The 21,457-nt window shown below is 47.9% G+C and overlaps 11 protein-coding genes across 11 annotated transcripts; 5 read left to right on the top strand and 6 right to left on the bottom strand.

Moving 5' to 3' along the window:
• Positions 1-230: 230 nt before the first annotated feature.
• Positions 231-1,522, bottom strand: BDR25DRAFT_288944 (uncharacterized protein; the record flags this gene model as incomplete). Its single annotated transcript, XM_033688420.1, has 5 exons — positions 1,211-1,522; positions 1,057-1,161; positions 781-1,008; positions 585-727; positions 231-539 (listed from the first exon to the last, which is right to left on the bottom strand). The coding sequence occupies exons 1-5, from the start codon at positions 1,370-1,372 to the stop codon at positions 233-235; spliced, it is 945 nt and encodes a 314-aa protein (XP_033546234.1). The 5' UTR covers positions 1,373-1,522.
• Positions 1,523-2,146: 624 nt separating this feature from the next.
• BDR25DRAFT_48897 (uncharacterized protein) lies at positions 2,147-3,433 on the top strand. The gene is made up of 2 exons (XM_033698647.1): positions 2,147-2,760; positions 2,822-3,433. The coding sequence occupies exons 1-2, from the start codon at positions 2,340-2,342 to the stop codon at positions 3,148-3,150; spliced, it is 750 nt and encodes a 249-aa protein (XP_033546233.1). The 5' UTR covers positions 2,147-2,339; the 3' UTR covers positions 3,151-3,433.
• Positions 3,434-4,376: 943 nt separating this feature from the next.
• On the top strand, positions 4,377-5,661 carry BDR25DRAFT_343763 (methyltransferase CmcJ; the record flags this gene model as incomplete). Its single annotated transcript, XM_033693860.1, has 5 exons — positions 4,377-4,837; positions 4,881-4,995; positions 5,069-5,159; positions 5,216-5,451; positions 5,540-5,661. The coding sequence occupies exons 1-5, from the start codon at positions 4,496-4,498 to the stop codon at positions 5,659-5,661; spliced, it is 906 nt and encodes a 301-aa protein (XP_033546232.1). The 5' UTR covers positions 4,377-4,495.
• Positions 5,662-6,138: 477 nt separating this feature from the next.
• Positions 6,139-7,986, top strand: BDR25DRAFT_288939 (MFS general substrate transporter; the record flags this gene model as incomplete). Its single annotated transcript, XM_033688419.1, has 3 exons — positions 6,139-6,424; positions 6,475-7,417; positions 7,496-7,986. Exons 1-3 carry the CDS (start codon positions 6,335-6,337, stop codon positions 7,984-7,986), a joined length of 1,524 nt encoding a protein of 507 aa, XP_033546231.1. The 5' UTR covers positions 6,139-6,334.
• Positions 7,987-8,459: 473 nt separating this feature from the next.
• Positions 8,460-8,740, top strand: BDR25DRAFT_356615 (uncharacterized protein; the record flags this gene model as incomplete). Its single annotated transcript, XM_033695674.1, has 2 exons — positions 8,460-8,504; positions 8,558-8,740. The coding sequence occupies 2 exons, from the start codon at positions 8,460-8,462 to the stop codon at positions 8,738-8,740; spliced, it is 228 nt and encodes a 75-aa protein (XP_033546230.1).
• Positions 8,741-8,886: 146 nt separating this feature from the next.
• On the bottom strand, positions 8,887-9,454 carry BDR25DRAFT_229148 (uncharacterized protein; the record flags this gene model as incomplete). The annotated part of the gene is made up of 2 exons (XM_033685301.1): positions 8,887-9,088; positions 9,141-9,454. The coding sequence occupies 2 exons, from the start codon at positions 9,452-9,454 to the stop codon at positions 8,887-8,889; spliced, it is 516 nt and encodes a 171-aa protein (XP_033546229.1).
• A 785-nt stretch (positions 9,455-10,239) lies between these two features.
• BDR25DRAFT_304492 (glutathione S-transferase II) lies at positions 10,240-11,741 on the bottom strand. Its single transcript, XM_033690224.1, has 4 exons — positions 11,283-11,741; positions 11,097-11,232; positions 10,901-11,046; positions 10,240-10,851 (listed from the first exon to the last, which is right to left on the bottom strand). The coding sequence occupies exons 1-4, from the start codon at positions 11,403-11,405 to the stop codon at positions 10,453-10,455; spliced, it is 804 nt and encodes a 267-aa protein (XP_033546228.1). The 5' UTR covers positions 11,406-11,741; the 3' UTR covers positions 10,240-10,452.
• BDR25DRAFT_394380 (uncharacterized protein) lies at positions 11,579-15,083 on the top strand (the record flags this gene model as incomplete). The annotated part of the gene is made up of 16 exons (XM_033698301.1): positions 11,579-11,595; positions 11,647-11,862; positions 12,194-12,236; positions 12,338-12,436; positions 12,466-13,063; positions 13,114-13,531; positions 13,560-13,590; positions 13,660-13,751; positions 13,782-13,991; positions 14,035-14,140; positions 14,175-14,214; positions 14,243-14,582; positions 14,634-14,786; positions 14,830-14,872; positions 14,898-14,935; positions 14,990-15,083. The coding sequence occupies 16 exons, from the start codon at positions 11,579-11,581 to the stop codon at positions 15,081-15,083; spliced, it is 2,538 nt and encodes an 845-aa protein (XP_033546227.1).
• A 28-nt stretch (positions 15,084-15,111) lies between these two features.
• BDR25DRAFT_371940 (uncharacterized protein) lies at positions 15,112-15,925 on the bottom strand (the record flags this gene model as incomplete). Its single annotated transcript, XM_033697207.1, has 3 exons — positions 15,112-15,227; positions 15,279-15,742; positions 15,792-15,925. The coding sequence occupies 3 exons, from the start codon at positions 15,923-15,925 to the stop codon at positions 15,112-15,114; spliced, it is 714 nt and encodes a 237-aa protein (XP_033546226.1).
• Positions 15,926-17,575: 1,650 nt separating this feature from the next.
• Positions 17,576-19,558, bottom strand: BDR25DRAFT_288932 (cytochrome P450 oxidoreductase). Its single transcript, XM_033688418.1, has 6 exons — positions 19,222-19,558; positions 18,973-19,169; positions 18,541-18,921; positions 18,354-18,484; positions 17,806-18,295; positions 17,576-17,745 (listed from the first exon to the last, which is right to left on the bottom strand). Exons 1-6 carry the CDS (start codon positions 19,442-19,444, stop codon positions 17,605-17,607), a joined length of 1,563 nt encoding a protein of 520 aa, XP_033546225.1. The 5' UTR covers positions 19,445-19,558; the 3' UTR covers positions 17,576-17,604.
• A 231-nt stretch (positions 19,559-19,789) lies between these two features.
• BDR25DRAFT_304491 (sterol-4-alpha-carboxylate 3-dehydrogenase) lies at positions 19,790-21,290 on the bottom strand. The gene has a single exon (XM_033690223.1). The coding sequence runs from the start codon at positions 21,020-21,022 to the stop codon at positions 19,922-19,924; it is 1,101 nt and encodes a 366-aa protein (XP_033546224.1). The 5' UTR covers positions 21,023-21,290; the 3' UTR covers positions 19,790-19,921.
• Positions 21,291-21,457: the final 167 nt, after the last annotated feature.

Raw genomic sequence — 21,457 nt, 5'->3', positions numbered from 1 at the left:
AAATTCGGGGTGATAATCCCGAATGTGGCACAGCGGCTGCAAGGGTCAGGCGTACAATGCGGAGAAGGGCGAAGGATGGCATTCCCTCGGGGTCCAAAACAGGAAGGAAGCATAAGTTGTCTATTCTTAGTTTCGTGATCATTTGTCAATTCTCTTCATCGCCGTGTTATACTTACAGTCCAAAATTCACGATTTACAAGGGGAAGGTATGATTTGCTAATTCAAGCTATGCCTATCTCAACAATGATCCTGATATTCGCTGCTTCTTGCTCGATGCTCGAGTTGAATTGCTGCCTCCAACCCCCCCTAGCTCCGTTCCTACCTGCGAATTATCCATCCTACTAGGCTCCCTGACCCGGATCATACCGGACTCTAAACTATCCAAAAACCGTTTCAAATGCGGTATGCAAGCCGTTGAAATGCTTAGAGACTGGATGAGTTGATTCAACAACGCCGGTAGCCACGCCCTCAATGTTATGTCGAGGCTATCGAATGACTGGTAGTAGACATACAGTTGAGCGATGGTAGCCCCGACGACTCTGCGATTCGTTAGAATCACTTACACATTCTTGGGGAGCACCTACCCGAGGCGAAAGGAGAATATCGAAAAAAGGATGAATTTGTTGGACATGGGCAACTGGACTCCCCACAGCAAGAAGAACTGAACAGCGACAATGAAGACATCAGTGAGCATGTTACCAAGTGCAATGAATGTCCACCAAGCTCTCTGTCCCAGTCAGCGACATCACTTTGAAGTATAGAGAGAGGAAGCAATCTCACTAAGTTGACGCAGTGGTTTCCATTCAAAGGATCCCACGTGTGGGGAGGGGAGCATTGGAAGATGGCGGAAATGAGCCCAATGACCATCCAGACGAGGGACGAGAGGCCGATCCAATTTGAGTACCTATGGTGATGAACATCCGGACTCAGGCCCTTTACAAAGACTGCAATCGAGAGCTTCGTCGTGCCGAGACATGCAATAAGAAGGATAATTGCCACATATTGCGACTTGGTTGAAGATCAGCGAGACCGATAATGCCACTGCATCAAGCTTACCTTCAAGGTAGCTTCGATTTGTGCTTCATTCAGCGACTCCAAAGGCTTGCCCAAGCCGTTCGATACTGCAGCGGAAACAGCAATCGATTGGCCTAAACTCAAAATCTATTCGAGTGAGAAGATGGTATCGGGGTGATTAAAAAAGAATACTGACAATAGCTACGATGATAATAGCATCTTCAATTTTGTATGGGGATGCCAGAGCGTGTTTCGTCACCAGCCGAACCACGAAGAAGAACAACCCGACGAAGAAAAAGAACCAGGTAAATATTTGCACTAGAGGACCTCGATTGGAAGCTGTAATGTGTTGCGCCATACGAAGTGGCCTGCATAGAAGTCTCTGAGTGGCGTCAAACCTCCTAGAAGAAGGTGTGTCAGCTTCAGAGTTTTCGTGGGGAAAAGTAGGAGCAGTAGAGCATGCGCCCACGTTGGACAACGCCTTGAGTCGTTCGCGTCGAGATCGAGGTAACGCAACATAGATGTTTAGCCCCCGTGATCAACTGCCGTATTACCTGCAAACTTATAGGTTACGCTTAGGCGTCTTCAGGACGCCTTAACTTTCAATAAATCCCTTGAAACAACTGTTGGTTCTCTCATCCACGCCGGACGACGGGACGTCTGATGAGCTCAGAAACAAGAACGATCGGTGCCTCCAACCGGACATGAATGTTGCTCAATACGGTATGCTCGGCGCCTGGAAAGTCCGACAACAAAGGGAATGCACAAATCTGATTAGATGCCACATCATCGGTAGTGCTACCCGCGTACTCCCGGACGAAACATGTTATGCCAGTAAGCTGCATCGGCTCCAGACACTGAACAAAGGAATGAGCGGCATGAGTCGCTCCTGCACGACTTTAAAGGTTGTACGTCGCACAACCTAATCAGCGACAAGTTGGTTAAATTTAACCAGAAAATAGGAAAAAAAACCGAGAGCGTGAATGTGAAGTCGGCAGTTCATTGCAGCTTATCTATATCACGTTGGACCCGAGCCCGTGGATAGGAGTCAAATCCTAGGTAGAACCACAGGGAGGAACAACAACACTACCTAGGTGACCATTTCCTTGGCGCTAAAGGCAAGGGAAGAATTCTAGTGCAGCCGCTCTCCAAGCTAACTCAGCATTGCACTACAGACAACGTGCTGGCCGGAGATACTCCGATCCACTATCCACTATCTCTCACCGTCAGTCTAGGACGCTTCCCTAATACTGCCGTTACGATTTTGACACTCACCCGTAAGTATCAGCCTCCACTGACACTTTATCCTCCAAACTTTAGCCGAAATGCCAATTCAACTTTCCAATCTAAACCACGACCAAGACTGGCCCGAGCTAGGTTGCCTATTATTCAAGTCTTCCGCCAACGTCTATCACTCCTTCTTCAACAGCCTTCATCCTATTCCGAACACTACATCCAAAAATCGAGAAGAATATATCCGAATATCCATTGCGCAGGTCAAAAGCGAATGCATCAGCGATCCAACATCTCACACTCTGAAAGCAGTCAATATCGAAACGGGGAAGATTGTCGGTGGTGCGCTATTGAACATATACATTAAAAATAAGCCTACTAATACGGACGACCAAAAATTCCAAAGTGTTGGGTCATATGCGTGCGAGGGCGAGGGCGAATATGTAATTTTACCAAGGACAATCAAGCAATCCCAAATCTCGAGGGCAGGGTTAACGGATCAACCACACATCTGTAAGGGACTACCGGATGCATCGTGTAGCCAAATATCTCATCTAACGTATGCTTTTCTTAGTTCTCTATGCCATAGCCACTGATCTAGAGCATCAATATGATGGAGATGAGGCTGCTCAACTCCTGTTGAACTGGGGGATCGAAAGAGCGAGCTCGCTAGGGATTGAGCTTTGGGCATACACGACTTCGCCAAATGTCGAGCTATATAAAGCTCATGGCTTTGAGCTCACCAACGAAATGATTGCTGACCCAGGAGTGGCCGACGTTAGGCAACAATGCGAAACCGAGGGAAGGTACAGGCAATTCACATTTTGGAGCTGGCGGAGACCGGCGGTTCGAAACAGGGAGATGCAAAAACAGTTTTATCTTGATACTGAAGGTTTCTGGTGAGAACTGGCGCAAGGAGTGGCTCCGATTGGCGAAGGATTTGCAGTGGTGTTTAGGCGACTAGGCTCTACGCATCACTGGGGCAAGACTGGATTGATAGTCTTGGAAGAAGCAAAATGGAATTTGAGGACGAACGGCAAAAGGTGCTAGGGCGAGAAGAAAGGCCTTGTACGACCAATTGATTGAATTCTCTTAATGAGTGACTGAGGTGAATGACCTATTCCTAACCCAGCGTTTACTTCCATCACCTCCCTCACCACGATCAATAACAATCTATTACCGTATTCTACTTCCAATGGTCAAAAAGAAGCTCCTCTAATTTTGGCAAATCTACATACCATGACTTAAATCTGGAACGCATTGGTCAAAACATTGACCTTGCCTCCAGTCTTAACGTATTCAGTGGAGCCCCCGGTGGCCTTTCCAATTGGGTACTTCTTCCAAGGTTGGACACGCTTATCTTGATTGGCTCTCTTGATGACGGCGGCGGCGAAGTTCTCGTTTGGGTTGGCCATGATGAGTGGAATTGCTAGGGGAATGGATTAGAGATGACGGATCGAAGAGTTGTGGGATGGAAGGGAGAACTCGGGTGCAATTGTTTTGAATATAGGGCTGGAGGAAGCAGTGTGTCGCCGGAATCTCTTGGTGAGTCAAGTAAACAATCGGGATTCGGCCGGCCTTACATAGAGGACGTGGCAGCAGCGCTTATATTGCCGCTAGCTTCCCTCGAAGCATGCACTTCATCGCCCGAGCAAGAATCATCTTTAGTGGTTCCCAGACTGGCAGGATTCAGCCGAACATGCAATACACTTCACTCTCAGATTGCCCCGCATCTAGTACAGCCCTGTGACTGCTACCAGTCCGCCTGACAACTCCCATGCATGCATGTCTTGCTCCCACATCTAGGCTTGATTGGAGAGTCCAACCCCGAAGATGAAGCAGTGTTACAACGCACCACGTATATGGAACAGGGTCACAATTCCTTTCGGCATCATTCCGGACCACAAAATAGTTCGGAGTTACGAGATATACCCGGGGTTGAGATCCCCCAGGTTTACGATGGGATCATATGGATCCCTTGCATGGGGAAAGAGGATTATGGGGCCAAATCATGTAGTCCGATGCATGATAACCCAACGTTTGTCTGTGATTGCTGAGGATTGGTTATATTTCAGGATGGAGGGAACAGAAATGCATCAAGTCACTTGCGCGATGGTAGGCCCACCGGACCGACCGAGTAGCACTAAGCGTTGGTCCGCCACAACACACTTCCCTCTAGCTCTAGTCCCCGTTCCTCCTCAGTTCCATCCGGACTCCCAGCAATCTCAAACTGCTTCCCTCCCCTAACATGCCGCATTCTGAACCGGCCTCGATCCAATTCCTAAAATGGAGTCCTCTGTACGACAAAGAGAAACCCTACCAAGTCTTCTTAGACAAGGATCTCGACACCGAAGAAGACCAGCAAAACACTAATCTCGCGTGGGAAGAAAAGTTTGTTACGGTTCAGGACTTTCGCGGCTGTGACGAATATTCCAATCTCGATGCCCATGGGTTCACGAGTAGGACTCTGCCTGGGTTTGAACATTTGGAGACAAGAGATGATATTGAGACGGGTTATATTCCGGCAGTGGAGGAGATGCTGAAAAGGGAGATTGAGGATGTTGGCACAATTTTTGTGTTTGATTGGAGAGTGAGTGATTCTCGGCTTCGTCGATAGGATAATGCAGTTGAAGGGGAGTATCGCTGACAGGGAGGAGATTAGGGATAGTCGGTCGGAATATCCGAGCGGCTTGGTGAATTTTGGCGACCAGACTGAGAGTCTGCTTCCGAGTAATTTTGCTCATGTTGGTGAGTTAATGGAATTTTCAGCTTCTGTCTACCGTATCAAAACCGAGCTGACATGGTGTTATACGAACGTTAGATATGGCGCCTATATCCATCGTCCACCGCATCCAAAAGTCTTTTCCTAAAGACGCGGAGAGGATATTCGAGCAACGAATCCGCGCGATCAAGTAAGCGTGTTTTCTCTTCTCATTCCAAACGGCATCAAATTCTAACGTCCACTCTGTGTCTGGAAACCTCTCGACTACCCCGTAGATCAATGGTCTCTTGCCCTCTGCTCCGGCACGACGGTCCCTTCCTCAACTCTGGTCGAAACAGACTCCGTGCGGCGCGAAAATATCACCACACTCTACTACGCCACCTACACGCCTGACCAAACGTGGAAGTTTCTGCACCGGCAAACGCCAAAAGAAGCGCTGATATTCAAACATTTTGACTCTAGGACTGATGTCAAGGCCTCTTGTAAGTGAATTCTGGAACATAGTCCTCAGATCCTAAATTCTGAACCAAAAAGTGGATAGTTTGGATGATCGTTGACAAGCATGAACAGTTGCCATGCACTCAAGCATCAAGCATAAGAATGTCTCGCCGAATGCACAGCCGCGGAGAAGTATTGAAGTGAGAACCTTGGTTTTCGACGAATGCTTTGACTTGCCGGCAGGCTCGCGCTAAGCTGGATAGAATCCTAGGATGTTAGTTGCACATGTAATACACAGTCTTACATACCGAACCCTAGCCAGAAATGAGCAGCCCATTTCATCTTCGCAACCCAGGTTTCAATTATCTTTCACGTGACTGTCATTTTACAGACGGGCTCAGCAGGGCTGTATTCTTCCCTTCCCTATTCTACCTAGCCCGGCGCTTACGGACCCCGAGTTTAAACAACGCCGACCCAAGACTCAGTCACATAACTGGCTGCACGAATCTTATCTCATTTATGCATTCAATTTGGATCCACATTTCGGTAAATGGAGAAAAGTACCGTGTCGTGGCGTGTTGATCCCTTTGCACTACCGCACACTTGCACGACCGTTGAACTCAAATCAGCCCCGGCGTAACACAGCATGGTACATTATATCCCTGGATTGATATAAGAGGAAGTTGGGATGATCGGAGCCGCGCCGTTCTTGATCGGTTCTGTGAGCTTATTGGGGAGATATTTGGGTAGAACCATGGGATTGAGTGTTACGTAGATCAGGAGTTTGTTGAGCTGGTGATGCTTAGTTGCCTGTTTGACCTCGTGTAGGGGCCGTTTTGCTGGTATTTAGACGGCCCGCGGCCTGGATACTTTTTTGGCTTTTAGTTTGTGTAAAGGCATTGGTGCTTACTTCTATCTCTTCCTATTATGGAGTGCCAGACATTCGACGAAGAAAAGACAATAGGCGCCGTCACGCTCAGAGCCTCCGGTAGCTCAGAACAGGTATTCGAAAATGAGGTACGTAACATCATCCAAAGTACTAGATCAACCACTCAAGATATAATCAGGACGACGTGTGGGACGGCCCAAATGACCCCGCCCGCCCAAAGAATTGGTCCCAAGGCGAGAAATGGAGAGCCACGTTTCTCCTCTCAGGCTTCGCTCTGATACAACCACTCGCTGAGACGATGCTGGCTCCAGTCCAAAAACCTATCTCCAAAGACCTATCCATTACTAGAACTTACGACTGGGTACTCGTGAACTCTCTCATTCTCATCGGCGTCGGTTTCGGTCCCCTCATTCTCGCTCCAATATCCGAAGTCTATGGACGAAAGATAGCGCTGCTCAGCGGCGGGGCAGTATTCGTAGTTTGGAACACTGCCTGTGGGGTATCGCAGACTCTAGGCCAAATGTTAGCATTCCGACTACTGGCAGGATTTGGGGCTTGTGTTGCTGATGCAGTTGCGGGAGGGGTGTTGGCGGATCTTTGGCTGCCGCATGAACGGGGACGGGCGTTTGCTGTGTATATGGCTGCTCCGTTGCTGGGCCCTGCTTTGGGTCCGATTGCGGGTGCATTCATTGCGACGGGCACAACTTGGAGATGGGTCTTCTGGATCACATCGATTGCGTCCGCGGTCGTGTTTGTCCTGGCCATGGTTTTCCTAAAGGAGACCTATGAACCTAGGCTTGCGTATTTACGGCGTCGTCGTCGACAGAGCCTGGGTGGAAAGCCCACGGAGAGAAACGCCAAAGCAGGTCTTCAAGAACTCGCAAAGGAGACAACGGAATTCTGGCAACTGATGTGGACGAATCTCCAGAGGCCCCTCCGCATGTTAGCAACGCAGCTCATCATCCAGCTCATTGCGATATACATGGCCTTGCTGTATGGTACCATGTTCTTGTTTTTGTATATGTACCCGCTACTTTGGACGAAGCAATATGGCCAAAGTGTTCGCATAGGGAGTTTGAATTATATCTCCGCGGCGATTGGATATGTCGCCGGCGTTCAAGGTAGGACATCCGCCAACTTCTAGTGTTTGCCTTTCTTTACTTTGGAACTGAGCATCGTGCTGACATCTTATCGTAAAGTGGCTGGCCATCTGAACGACAGTATATACTCCAAACTCAAAGCCCGTTCCAGCAACAACATAGGGCGTCCCGAATACCGCGTCCCAGTCATGCCCATAGGAACACTCCTAGTTCCCATCGGCCTCCTTTGGTGGGGTTGGTCTGGCGAAACCCGCCTCCACTGGATCATGCCAAATATAGGGTGCATGCTCTTCACAGCTGGATGCTATATCTGCTCATGTTGCATATCAGTGTATACAATTGACGCTTATACCAGATACTCAGCGTCGGCAGTGTCGACGAATCTGGTTCTGAGAAGTAACGTTGCTGCCTTCTTTCCGCTCTTTGCTCCGTACATGTTCCAGGAGGTTGGGTTTGGCTGGGGTGCCACGATATTAGCTGGTAGTTTTGCGGTCATAGGATTCGGAGCAATTTTTGTGCTTTGGTGTTTTGGAGAGAGGATCAGGCGCAGGAGTAGGTATTGTGCTGCGAATGATGTGGAGTTCTTGTAAGCTTTGGGCTGCCCGATACGCCTTTGCGATAAGAGAAATATTAGCCCCCCAAAGTTAGTGAGAACACCAAAGTATGTTGTGTGGGGATTGAGCATTCGCGAATGGTTGGACTAAAAAGCGCCAACCGACTCGTCATAATGACACTGTGAATTGGCTGAGAGAGACGAGCTGTCTGTTGGCTGCTGGGCTTGGCATCGTGAGCAGGAAGGCATGCTAGTGACATGAGCCAAAATTCACACGTGATAAATAATCGAACTAGCATTTGCAATTTAAAGAAAAATGGTTAACGTACGTCCGCCCGTAACAAGACAGCCGCCGTAACGGACAAAACCATCAGTACCTTGACTTCAGTACGCATACACTCTTAATGAATGCTATTTTTAAAAAAAATTAATTAGGGTAACGTTATTTATTTTCTATCTGTATAAAGTAAGCGCAGGTCTAGCCACATCCTCATGTATCTAAACTGAATAATGAAATGTGGTGTCATCATGTTAATGGCACAATTAGATCAAGCGGTCAGTATAAACGTCAAACGGCAATTCTTGTCATTGAGTCATGATATTGATAGTCTCCATTCGCAGTCCATAAAGGAAGAAAAATAAAAATGCATGAACATCATTACTGTGGGTATCCAACCTCCAAAACACCACGAAGAAAGATACAGACAGACCGGCGTGATAATACAATGGTTCCATTCAAATGCTGGGTATTGGCCGCACTCAGTGCAGCTCAGGGGTGGACTATCGACTAAACTTGAGGGGATTATGTGCTATAGTGAGGATCGAGGAGCGTTAGGCGTTGGTGAGGGTAATCTTGATCTCCACGCTCTAAACACTCTCGATTAGTCCGGGTTCAAATAGAGCTGGCGGGGTGGCGGAAGAGATTTAAGGTTGGAACTTAGACGACAGATTGCCGACCACGTTCCTTACGGGCCCTGAAGAACATGCACAATCCCCAGACGGCCGTGCCGAACCAGAGGAGCATATTGACCATATCGATCCAGGCCGCGCGCTTCATACGAATGATGCCTTTGTTGCCTTCGGGATTCTCCTGCATGTACATCTTGCCAAAGATGCCGAAGAGGACCATGTAGAAGAAGCTATTCACTTGTTAGCAGAAATTCTGAAGAAAGAGGGGGGGCTCATTCGTACAAGATCAAAAAGTCAACACCAAAGAAGATCCAAGACTTCACGAGCGGGAGCATGAACACGACTGATGTAAGTGCCCCGAAAGCACCGCAGAACACGGCATATACCCACTTGGGGTCGGCATACTTATGCGCACTTTTAGCCTTAACTAGGTCTTGGGCGTACAGACCAATGACTGTAAGTCCCATGACGAACTGAAATAGGCGGGTGATGATGCGAGCGATGCTGCCAATACTCCAGTCGCTCAGGTTGGAAGAGGTAGATCCGGCCACGGACTTCTCCGACTTCATCGTCTTACGGCCAAGGAATCGGAGCATGGTGGTAATAACGTTCAGCATCAACTAATGCTATGGTCGAGAATTTATTCTGGAGTAGAACACTCGCGAACGGATGGCCTAGGGCAGGTAGTTTTGGAGTCGATTAGAAGTCGAGTTTTGGTTTCTGGGTTATCGAGAGAATCGGGTGTCGCGGTGATAAAATAGCCGTGGCAGTCGTAGCAGACAAAAGCGTTGTTCAGTCGCACGATTGCTGAGTGAAGAAGGATTGTATTGTGCAGGAAACCGGGAAAGTATGACTATTAGCTTAGGGTCCGGGCTTCCAGGCCTGGTATGATCGCTCTTTCGGATTTGTGATCGACAACGGAAACGGCCAAATAAGCACAGGGAACCACGAATGCAATAAAATAGGACAAAGGAATTGCACAAAGTAATAAGAGAAAAGGCCGATTGTCAAAATCGTGTGAACAATGAAGTGAAGAGTGAAGAAGAGTACTGTGAACTGATGACTAGACAGCTGATCGTATCGTGAACTTATATATTGCAAGGTGATGGAAGAGAGTGTCTGATGCCTCGATGTGTTTCATGCCTGTTGCCGCCCTGCGGTCTCGCCAAGGGAACCTGTTTTGCAGCACTTCCAATCGCTTGGCTTAGGTCATTAGCGCCCGCTGAGCATTCACCACTACGCAGGGGTCACGGCTGCTTTGATTGGCTTACATTGCTGCGCTCTTTTTGACCTCAAACGTAGTCACGATATTTCCGACCTGTTTCACCCTCAACCCAGACTGAAAGACGGTGGACAGGAGACCATCGCACAAGTTGGCGCCGGCCTATGAATTGGCGATTGCGACGGTACATGCCATTTATTCTTGTCGCTAGTGGAACCTCGAGGCTGAGAACCACCCGGCGCCACTCATTGGGCACTTCCTCACACCAAGTGTGGTCTGTTCTAATCAGGTCTGTGACTTGGATTTCTTGAGTCGGAAAATACTTTACATTGTCATGCCATCTCTCACCAAGGCCTGGATCTCGAGAGCTGCTTATGGAGAGGCATACTTGTAGCCATACTGCTCTTTCGCCTTGGCAATAGCATCCATGAGTGAATGCTCCTTGTCCGCAAACTCTTTGTCATCCTTCAGCCTTTGTAGATACGCTTCATTCCCGAAAGGACTCCTCGATGGAATCGAGATACCCTTCTGAACGGCGGGTCGAGCAAGAATCCGCACCCACCAAGCCTCCAGATTTGGGAAAGCGTCCAGGTCTACGCCAGAGAACCGAAGCGCGTTCACCCAACCAAAGCTAGCAATATCTGCGATACTATATTTGTTACCAACTAGGTAATCGGTGTTCTTAAGGTGGTTGTCGAGGATTCCGACTAGCCGCTCGGTTTCGCCGGTGTATCGCTGCATGCCGTATGGGATGCGTTCTTTTGCGGCTCTCTACCCATTCTTAGCCTCTCATCGTGGTGCATTAGTACATGCAACCTACATTGAAGTGATTGGCCTGACCTTGCATTGGTCCGAGACCGCCGTGCTGCCAGGCCATCCATTGTTCAGCGCGAGAGATATCGAGAGGGTCGGTGAAGCTGAACTTGTGGTCGAGGTCGTAGTGACGGGCAAGGTAGGCAAGGATAGCTGGGTGTGGTCAATTCTGGTACGGAGCTCCCAAGAGTAAGAATACTTACCCAAGCCTTCCTGCACAGCGAACCCACCATTATCATGATCCACGATGACGGGGATACGTCCATTCGGACCCAGCTTCGTAAACCATGGCTCCTTCTGGATGTTCTGGCTAATGTTAATACCTTGCCAGGTGTAGTCCTATTCATTAATCAGCAGTTTTTTTTTCCTTTTGCCAAGATCTATCGGACCTTTCCATATGCCTCCTTCAGCTCTTCGAGCAGGATCGAAGCTTTCACGCCATTGGGAGTGCCCCAAGTGAGAAGCTCGATACCCTTGTTAGCCTTGAGGCCATTAGGTCGTTGGTCGGCCATGTCGGGGAGGACGTGAAGGCTTCGCGTATAGGCGGCGTGAGGGTGAGGCTTCGTCGGGTGTCGTGGAACACGAGGTATCAGGGTTCGAGAAGCTATCTGTAGCCGTAGCGATGTAAGTGGTTGCGGTAGTGGCATCTAGGTAAGCTCAATGGCACAAAGGTGGGGATATATAGATGAGCTCCGAGCAAAGGTAACAATAGTGATTAGAAATCACTACGTCACGCTAACGCGATTGCGCGAGCGGGGAGGAGCTTCGTAAGAATAGAAAGGAGCTTGTGTCACCCCTAGTTGCCATTAACGCTATTCTTTACCGTGTGGAATCAGCAAAGCGATTAGGAATCATAACTGCGTTGCGGCTTACTCAGGCTGCTCCCGGAGAAAAAAACGCGATGCCGAGCAGGCTTATTAATCAGATATTCGTCGTGTGCGAAATTTGCTGGATTCTTGGCAATGCCCAGTCACCACTTTCCTCACAAATCTCATAGATTCAAGTAACTGCACATATCACCCTCTAAAAGGGAGAAGGACATTGTATAGTACGTGAGGCTTTTTAATAGGTCCTATCAGCCTATCTCACTAATTTTAAAGTAGATATAAAGCTAATTTAGGTCTATATAGATCTAAACTTCTCTAGACTTAGCTAGTTGTTAATAAAATAGATCTGTAGCTTGCTCAAACAGGCAAGCAGACACATCCAGCCCCTCTCTCTGTCCAGCAGCTTACTAGCTAGATTCATGGCTGAGTATTTCAGCTACGCGATAAGCATGCGTCCGTACCTATATCCTGAGTGAGGGGTTGATTCCTCGTGTTCGATTCTTGGCTGTAGTGGCTGTGGCTTCTGCAGCCTATAGCTGCATGTTGCTGCTCAATCCATTTTAACTCTGGCCCTCTTCTCACTTGTAAGCAGAAGATCATAAAACTATACTGCCAAGCCTGATCTGAACCTCTTCCGCCAATATCTCCCCGCTGTCAAAATCGTTATCATTACCAAGCTTATGCTTCTACCATGGATGACTCCAAACCTCCCTTATGTCCGCTAGACACACGCCGAAGCGGAAAGGAGCTCTGGGTTAAACTTTTCGTCGTTCATTTGACGACTACAATAGCATATTGTCATCTTGTGGGCATTCGCGAAGAGCCTGTCACCGTTTGGACCCTCTTTTACCACCTCTCCGCCCCTCTTATTACTGTCGTTCAACATGCTGTAGCACTCGGAATAATAGCCGTGTTTTCCCTCTACTTGGTCATCAGGCGAAGATTCAACGATCTCAAGACCATCCCACTTGCCTTCGGGTGGTTATTTGGAAGGGTTTTAGACGATGAAGAGCCTGGATATTCTGTGCTTCCAACCTCGCTCGAGCAGAAAAAAGAGCCCCGTGGAGCAGAGTGTAGGATCTCCAGCATTATAGCCGTCCTTGCCTTCCTTGCTCAATGCATTGGAACCATCTACCTTTACAGACGCCGGAGGCTACACGATGCAGTCACAGCGGCTGACCAGCGAGTCTTTGAGTTGGCATGTTCTGGAACGCTCACGGCCACATTATTACTTGGCAACCTACTCAGGATCCCAATCTTTGTTCAGCATGTCCCGTGTCCCGAGCACGAGGAATTCAGAACCACGGAATCCAGACTTTCCCTATTCATTCAGCCCTTTAGGCGTAACTCTCACTTCCCCTTTGCTATTTGAGAAGAAACTAACCGCTCCCAGTCTTCAACCATTCCAAGTGGAACTACCCAGTATTTCTTCTCGCATTGCTACCCGCTTACGGCAACGATCTCATCAACGTACTCAAAACAGAATCGGGAGTCGGGATTCTGTGTGCTCTGGCGTTGGAGAGCACCCTAGGTAGTATCCTTCTGCTGCAATTTCGATATGGACGAGTAGTCGCCACACTACTTCGGAGAATCGGGATACGACTCAGACAGGATGGGGCGCTGCCACGATGGATGTGGTTTTGTTTGCCTTGTTTCGCGGCGCTACTGGCTTTGCCTGTGGCGGTCTTCCAACTTGGGATATTTTCTTTTTTCATCCCTGTGGTCGTTACAACCAGTATCATCGATCAGATCTCAACACTGGATCACTGGCCGAGTAACACGAGCTGTCCGAAGCTGTGGAATGATCCTGCGTCGCAATGGATTTGGTGGCTTGCGTAGGCAACTTTCACACAAAGGTTCATTGGTGATAGTCGATAAGAGAGAGATGCAGATCTGAGATTATATATACAGCCACCACAGCCACGATTCTCTCTTCCAGAGGATTATGGTAGCTAGTCATTTCGGTTGTAGCATCACCAATTCCCTCAGCGGCAAATGGTCGGCATGGTTTGATATTTCTTCTCTATTCAAGTCTGAATTTCCCCCATTCCTCCACTAAAGCCCCTCGAGCCGCAATATGCCTGTTTTTCTTTGGCCCAAAACATCTGCACTTATGAAATCCCAGCCAAAGAGATTACTGCCGCGCGATTTACACCAGCCGGAACCTAGCCTCTTTCAGCCACTGTCATACAACTCCCTGCAAGGACGGAAAAAGATCCCAATTTTTTCTGGTAGCGAATCTATGCCTGCCTCTCAAGCACAACCTCGAAGGTCGCGCTTTTTTTCTCTTTTGATTGAATCTCACAGCTTTGAGTGTTCGCAATGTTAGGACCCTGAGGTCTACTAATTCGGAATATGAGCTTGCATCAGTGTCGCATAGCATTTTTAGGAGGAATATCACGTCGTCCTACCATCAGAAAGTGGGGCTATGAGGGAAGATTGAGATAAAAACAGAACATAAAAGGGCAACAAGCATCATACTGGAACAGTAGAGGTGGACTAGCGGGTAATAACACTTCCAGACAAACCTTCTCCTCATAGTTGTTCGTACATATCATACCCCATGACCGCGGAGGAAATGCAAGCACATGCCGAACGCATATCCCGCCGCGTAGATTATTGCTACGGGAAACCAAGTAGTCATTCTCAATCAGTCACCGAAAATGTTCAAGAGCTAGGCTCTCTACTAAACGAAATAGCAAAGAAAAAGGTCGCCGGACGCAAACCCCCATTACAGAAATATGTCGCGCTTCGAAAGAACATAGAAAAAGATTTACAGGACATGGAACTTATACCGGCTGGCTTCCTTCTCGTCACCGCAAAAGATGTGGAAGAGCTAAGCAGAACCCGCGTGCAAGCCGTGTTGGTCTACTAACTAAATATCGCAAACATGGCAATTCGAACAATACAAAGACCCTTTCAAAACACAAGATGGATGCTCGAATGGACTAAGCCTACAAGAGCGGAATGGAAAATCCGTTGGGGACAATACAAATGCGATTATACCCGCAGAGGGGGCAACGGATTAAGGGCATCCAGATACAAGAAAAATTTGGTTCAGTATGAGTGGAGAGATCGTGTTTTTAACGCTTGCGGGAAGGTATGGCAGGCAGGCAGAACAGGGCATGCCATTTTTGGGCAAAATTGATCCAGTCAGGGGGATGACGGTGGAGCTAGCCCATTGAGCAGGGCGTTGCGTCGGGGGCAGAAATGGAGTGACAGTCTAACAAAGGCATGCGAGTTATGATGACTTTGTCAGGGTACTCCAGGAAGGGTGCTAACCACCCCCCGATTTGTATATGCCAAGTTTCATCTCCACCACCAGGAGTAGGATTATCCGAAAAGCCCGGGATCCTGGAATAATGGTACCCCCAATTTTCTCCCTGTGTAATTAGCCAAGTGGTGGAATCTGCCACAACGGCACGACCTCAAGATCAATGTTAACACTAGCATTAACAATATCCGACACGCTACTACCCCACCCATCACTAGGCCTGGGTAACGTACCTTGTCTTGGTTAGTATCCCGTATTCCAGATCATCAGATATAAGAACTTACCATTCCATCGATAGATATAAAATGTACTCCCAGTAGCCGAGCCCTGGTAGGCAATCCACCTCATTCCATCCGTCCAGCCAAAATTCCTCAAAATCGCCCTCTCATTTGTCTCATCCCATACAAATCGCCAACTCCTCCAATCCACGACAAACGATGCGGCTGGCCATAAATGTGTCACTCCAGGCCCAGTATCAGTGTTCATCAGTAGAAGTGGGGTACCCGACGCGGTTGGTGGCTTTTGACCGTAGATGAGGATGAGTTCGGTGCTATTGCTGTCGGAATGGAATTGCTGTTCGTACAGTTCGGTGAGGTTTGAGTAGTTGAAACTGGAGGCCCATGGGTCGCCCGACGGGTAGATGGTGTAGGCTTCATGCGGTGCCCTTTTCGAGTTGATGTACACACCAGTGGTACGTCCGTTGTATGTGTCCGGGACTAGAGTGCGGCCGTTGATTCTTGCATCGTCGCTGACAAAATAAGTTTTGGATGAAGGCGGGGTGTATTTAAGGTACGTACGAGATAACGCGGAGGGCATAAGGCGCTCTCCAGTATGATGTGTCTGGGGGCGCGACTATGGATGTAACAAGCCCACTCCAGTTTAGTAGAAGGGGAACGATTACAGTCTTCCTTGGAAGGAGATTGTGGAACATGCTGATGAGAATGAAGAGGTGAAGATTTGGAAGCGAGGCATCAGGACATGAAAACCAAGCTTCTTTGTAACTGTTGATGGTATTTTGAAATAGACGGAAATAGATGACGTGTGTACCTGATGTAGTATTTAATCAACATAAATTGATTGTTGTCCTAAAATAGTCTTAGAAGCTAGGAAGCGAGATCAAAACACATCGTATTCAGGATTATCGACCGAGCGCGACGAATCCTTTGTTCCCCGTCAATTGTGCCGCCATAGATTGACAGTACCCGTTTCCACTAGCCATTTCATTTATCGCGCAAAGGTTGCCAAAATCTAAATAGGCAACAATGCGGTCCTATGAAAACTTTGAAGAAGAGCCTTTAACAAGAGATGAGCCTTGCAATAATCCCATTGCTATACTAAACTAACCTTATTATCTGAAACATCTGCAAGCTACTTAGACAAGTACTCTGCTATATCGGCAGAGTTCGTATTTGCTCTTGCAAGCTGTCACGGTAACAACCCACGACACCTATTGAGCCTTTAGAGGAAGCCTTCCTAAGAATCTCGCTTGTAGGCCTTACGCTAGCGCATGAGCAAAAACACCTGTCTGAACCTGCTCAGCTCTCTTCCTTATTCACGCAACGTATTTACATTCACTCGATACTGTGCGTAACAATTCATCAACGCTCCTCTTTGAGCTTTTGACTCTTTATCCGTAGCATTTGCGTGACACTGTGAGGGGCCAAAGCTGAGAAGCCTCAAGGAATAGAGCTTGATGTGCGGGTAACAGAGATTATAGTATCTAGAGAGATTGGTTGCCAATTGAGCTCCTTTTTGTCCGGCCTCAGTATCGCAGGTTTAGAGCTGACGGATGGCGGAGAGCATGGAGCAGTTAATTAGGTAATGAGAGACGACCTAGGTAGATTGAGGTGAGGTGTAAGGTCTCTGGAGATCGAGAGAGCTCAGAGGTAAATATATAGTAGCTAAAAGAGCGCTAGCCCTAAACAGGAAAGGGGTGAGAGGTGAAGGACGCACATTCACCCTGCGCTTGGTCACGTGAACTAGTTTCACGTGCGACATTCAGTTCGGTCTATCTCATACCTGGGGTGCTATCGGGTTTAACCCGTCACAAACATAAGCAGACTTGGAACAATAAACTAGAACACGAAGTAGGAATAAAAGTAGCCCGGCTTGTAAACTAGCTACTTGTTTATTGTAACTAGAGTATAAATAATTTAAATAAAGAAAGCACTATAAACAGAAAGCATAAAAGTAGGGGAAGGGTACAGAATAGTATTGAAAAATAAATATTTAAAAAGGCTTAAGAATGCATGCACCAGAGCATGAAGTAGAATTTATTGTTACTACATCTCCGCTTAACCTTAGTTATGCGTAGTGACGGTGTGCGGTATGCCGTCGCGGAAGTGGGGGTGGGGAGATAAAGAGAGATGGGTATACCTACACACCAGCCAGGTATACAGCTCACCTCCATACAATAGCGTTAGATTATTTGTAATTTTGAGTCGCGATAGCGGAGCGTTGCGGAGCCTCTTCTATTATGTAACCTGTATGTATTAAAAGGCAAACTTGAGTTAACTAAGAGCTAATAGACTGCAGGTAGGCATATGTAAAGTTATCAAATGCAATAGTAAGTAGTAGTAACAGATGAGATCTAATCTAAAAACAGCAGTCCTAGCCTCTAAGATTTTTAGCATTAAAGTTCGTCCGCCGTTCAACCCGCACGAAGAATTCCCATTGATAGAATGAACCGCGCCCTAGACGTTTCCATGGCTTTGAAGGATTTGCAACTGCTACATCAAAGTGTCTAAAGAGCTACACAATGTCAGGTTAAGCAATTGTTTGGGCATGGCTATGAAGGGGGCCTGAACATACCTCGACCACTAGCTTGTTCATTTCCATGTAGGCAATGTCAAGGCCCAGGCACTTTGAACTGCCGTGGCTAAACATTAAATCCAGGGTCCGCTGCATCTGCTTCCGACGTTCTTCATCTTTGTCAAACCATCTCTCTGGGCGATACACTTCTGTATCCTCGCCGTAGATCTTGTTATGCTGCAGTGCAATGGCATTAAATCCAACATAAGTGCCACCGGGTATATTGTATCCACCAATAAAATCGCCCTCTGGTGGCGCCATGCGCTCCCTTAGTTGCATTTCAGGAGGGTAGCACCGCAAACCTTCCGAGATACAGGCCTGGAGATAGGGAAGCTTTCTGGCTAATGCATTTGAGATTGGAAACGAGACTTCGCCGCGGGCAACCAAGGAATCAATCTCGTCCTGAAGTCTCATATATACACGTGGATTAGTGATGATAGCAAAGATTATGGCTTGAACTGCACTAGAGCCATTATCTGTGTTCGTGGCGCTAATTGACCGCTTAGCTCGTTGACTAGTACACCGAAGTTTGAAAGGTTTTGGCTTACAGCAATACAGAAAGCTCCGTCAAGGCTTGGTCAGCAGTCAGACCCCGATCAAAGAGGGAGTCCAACATATCGTCCCTGAAGATCTTGTTTCTCCGATCGGCTTCCCTCTGTGTCACAGCAGAGTGGATCACCTGGGCACCAACAGTTGGTTTGAGTACAACATTATGGCTTCATTGGAGCTACTTACCCGCATGACTCGGCCTATCCCTTCATCATGGCAAACTGCTGGAAAAACCGTCATGAACTTTCGAAGAGACGAATTTCCAGCAAGCCAATGAAGGAAGGTCGTGATCTCCGACAATATCGACATGCATTGCTGGGCTATCATACCTGTTCGAATCGAATGCAGAAATTTAAACATATCTGTGTCGTACTCGAGGCATCCGAAAGACTTGCCCAGACAAAGGTGGGACATGAAGTCTATATTAAGGAATGGAATGCTTCGCGACAAATCGAAATTGATTGTCTTGTCACCATGCGAAATGTAATTGCTATCGATCATCTTGATCCAGTGCCGAATGTGTTCGTCCATCATCACCTCAAGCTTTGGGTTGCCTTTTACCGCTATCTTTGATACGTTAGCATCACAGCGGTAGGACTGAAAGTGAAGGTAACCCACCCCAGCTCCGAGAATAGACCGTAGTAACTGATGCTTTTTGGGATCCCGCTCAGAGATCACATTCGTTCGCGTCGGCTCGAGCCGAAGCGCGTCGAAGAACGGTCCACGCGTGTATCTCGAGCCTACGGATAAAATCTTACGTGCGACATCCGGATCACTGATAAGGAGGCTCTTAGGCCCAACGCGGACAACTGATCCTGCAGAAACTGTGTAAGAGAAGAATACCCCAGCCATCCCGTTCGTTCTTACCATATTCTCTATCGAGCCTGCGGAAGTCTTCTACAGCCTTGCCCGTTACTAGCGATTGTACCAACCAGAGCCGCGTCAATCGTGCAACAGCTGGACCGGGTATTTTCGATAATGGATTGTTCCAGCTTTTCGAAACGCCAACTGAGTAAACAAGCTTGATACACACAACGAGCAAAAAAAGAGGAATGCCTATAAGAGGCCGCAATGCGGTAGATAGTACCATTTGGAGGTCGCTTGCTAGTACATTACAGTTCCAGTCGACTATTTATGAACCAAAATATGGATCGGTGACAGTCTTGGACATAGTGGATCACCGTAGGGGAGATTTGAAACCCCAAGTCTTCCGTAAGTGAGTACCAACTCCTCTCCAAATGTAAGAATATGAACGGCAAATGCGATTGGCTTTTCGGATGCGTGGGGGCTGTGCAGGGACGTCCCTACAGGATGGTGGCACAAACTTGTTAAAGGTCGTTCCAGAAGAATCTAGAAGGGGTCAGCAACATGATGCGTTGCTGGCAAGGTCCGGATGGGATGCATTGGTTTAATGGCCCCAGTCACTCCATGGAAAGATATGTATGATCCCTGCATTTGCACTCACCACCCTACATTAATAAACTACTCTCGGGGTTCAAGAAAACTACCTCATACTCCTGCATACAGTGGATGCATTGCATGCTGCATAGAATATTGCGCTATTCCTTCAGGCAGTCTTCTTTTGTACCCCTTGCTGCGACATGTACCACGTGATAGTCCTGCTAATACCTTCCTCGATGCTGACCTGGGGCTTATACCCTAGTCTCTTCTTAGCCTTGCCGATATTGAATGTACGTTCCAAGGTGGTCGGGAGAATCATCCTCGTCTTCACAGCTGGCTGTCGCGTTCCGAGCGTCAAGATCTTGTAGAACCACTCCAAGAGCCCTACGAAGAAGAGCAAGACTCCCTTCGGCAGCATTTTTGCCTTCGTCCTATCCACCGTATAGCCTGCTGCTACTGCGAGAGCGCGAGCAAACTCCCAAAAGGGCCATGGCTCATCATTTGTAACTACAAATGCCTCGCCGTCGACTCTCTCATCATCTGGAATAGGTTCTTTCGAGGTGGAGGCGCGAACAAGTGCTGCAGCTGCCAACATTTGTGCATACGCGTTGTTGCCAACATAGGTGAAGTCGAATTGATTTGTTCCTGAACCGATAATCACATTCTTCCGCCCCAATCCAACCATGTTCCCAGTTAGAAGATGATCGCCTTCGCCGAACAGACTCGCTGGCCTGATGACCGTAGTGAGCAGGCCATTCTGCCTGTTGCTATTGATAACCATTTGCTCTGCGACAGCCTTGGTATGCGAGTAGTACACCTTTTGAGCAGGCTCAAAGAAGAGAGGCATGTCTTCAGTCGCTTTAATGAGGTCCGTATAACTGTTGTGGACGACCGAAGAACTCGACGTGTAGACTAGCGCCTTGACAGACGTGGTGTTCTTGATGCATTCTAGCAGATTCTGTGTACCCCCGACATTGACTTCGTAAAAGCGCTTTCGGTTTTCGGAGAGTGGATTCGGCGAGACGGTGTGGAAAACAACACGAGGCGTATGTTGTTTGAGAACTTGGGTTACCTGGTCGGAGGAGGTTATACTGCCATTGATGTATTCAACGCCATCGACTAGATTGACTGCCGTGTTTACGTCCAAGACGACAATTTTAGACGTCACCTTCGATTCGATCAATATCTTGACGATGTGATGCCCCAGAAGGCCACAACCACCGATAACTAGGGCTGTACCGAGCACAGGTGTTTCTAGGTCTGCCATGATAGAACTCTAGGCAGTAAAGGAAAAATTATGTAGAGATCTTAAATGCCACTTTTTCAGAAGGTGAAATAGGAATCGTCCACGGTTTACGGTGGGGCTCCGTGGTTTGGGGAGCAGCTCCTCACTGCGATCGACGGAGATCATGTGTTGTTGAGACACCGATATTGTGCCACATTCCGTTGCTACTCGGAGCAGCGCCGCTCGAGGCAACCGTAATATAAAACGCAAATTACAATCGAACAACAATGCTGTGTTAACCTTAGAGGCTGCCTTTCACATGCGGAGTGAGGGGGTACTTAATTGATATCCAAAGTGTCGGGTGGGGGCCAGAACTTGTGTTTCTGCACGTGTAGGAGTAGGTAACACAGCTGCGAAACCATCTCAAGCTCCTCCAAAGGATGAGATTGCTGACTGTGTAACCAAGGTCGGAGTCCG

The sequence above is a fragment of the Lindgomyces ingoldianus genome (assembly GCF_010093535.1).
Source record: "Lindgomyces ingoldianus strain ATCC 200398 unplaced genomic scaffold BDR25scaffold_21, whole genome shotgun sequence".
NCBI classification, from domain to species: domain Eukaryota; kingdom Fungi; phylum Ascomycota; class Dothideomycetes; order Pleosporales; family Lindgomycetaceae; genus Lindgomyces; species Lindgomyces ingoldianus.
The sequence above is the reverse complement of the archived record's forward strand: the minus strand, read 5'-3'. Positions and strand labels throughout refer to the sequence as shown.

Coding starts and splice junctions, on each gene's coding strand:
- BDR25DRAFT_48897 (XM_033698647.1), top strand. CDS start 2,340: ATGCCAATTCAACTTTCCAATCTAAACCACGACCAAGACTGGCCCGAG. Junction 2,761..2,821: donor AACGGATCAACCACACATCT/GTAAGGGACTAC, acceptor TGCTTTTCTTAG/TTCTCTATGCCATAGCCACT.
- BDR25DRAFT_304492 (XM_033690224.1), bottom strand. CDS start 11,405: ATGGCCGACCAACGACCTAATGGCCTCAAGGCTAACAAGGGTATCGAG. Junction 11,233..11,282: donor TGAAGGAGGCATATGGAAAG/GTCCGATAGATC, acceptor ATTAATGAATAG/GACTACACCTGGCAAGGTAT. Junction 10,852..10,900: donor GTCAGGCCAATCACTTCAAT/GTAGGTTGCATG, acceptor AAGAATGGGTAG/AGAGCCGCAAAAGAACGCAT.
- BDR25DRAFT_288932 (XM_033688418.1), bottom strand. CDS start 19,444: ATGGTACTATCTACCGCATTGCGGCCTCTTATAGGCATTCCTCTTTTT. Junction 18,485..18,540: donor GGATAGGCCGAGTCATGCGG/GTAAGTAGCTCC, acceptor GTTGGTGCCCAG/GTGATCCACTCTGCTGTGAC. Junction 17,746..17,805: donor TGAACAAGCTAGTGGTCGAG/GTATGTTCAGGC, acceptor GACATTGTGTAG/CTCTTTAGACACTTTGATGT.
- BDR25DRAFT_304491 (XM_033690223.1), bottom strand. CDS start 21,022: ATGGCAGACCTAGAAACACCTGTGCTCGGTACAGCCCTAGTTATCGGT.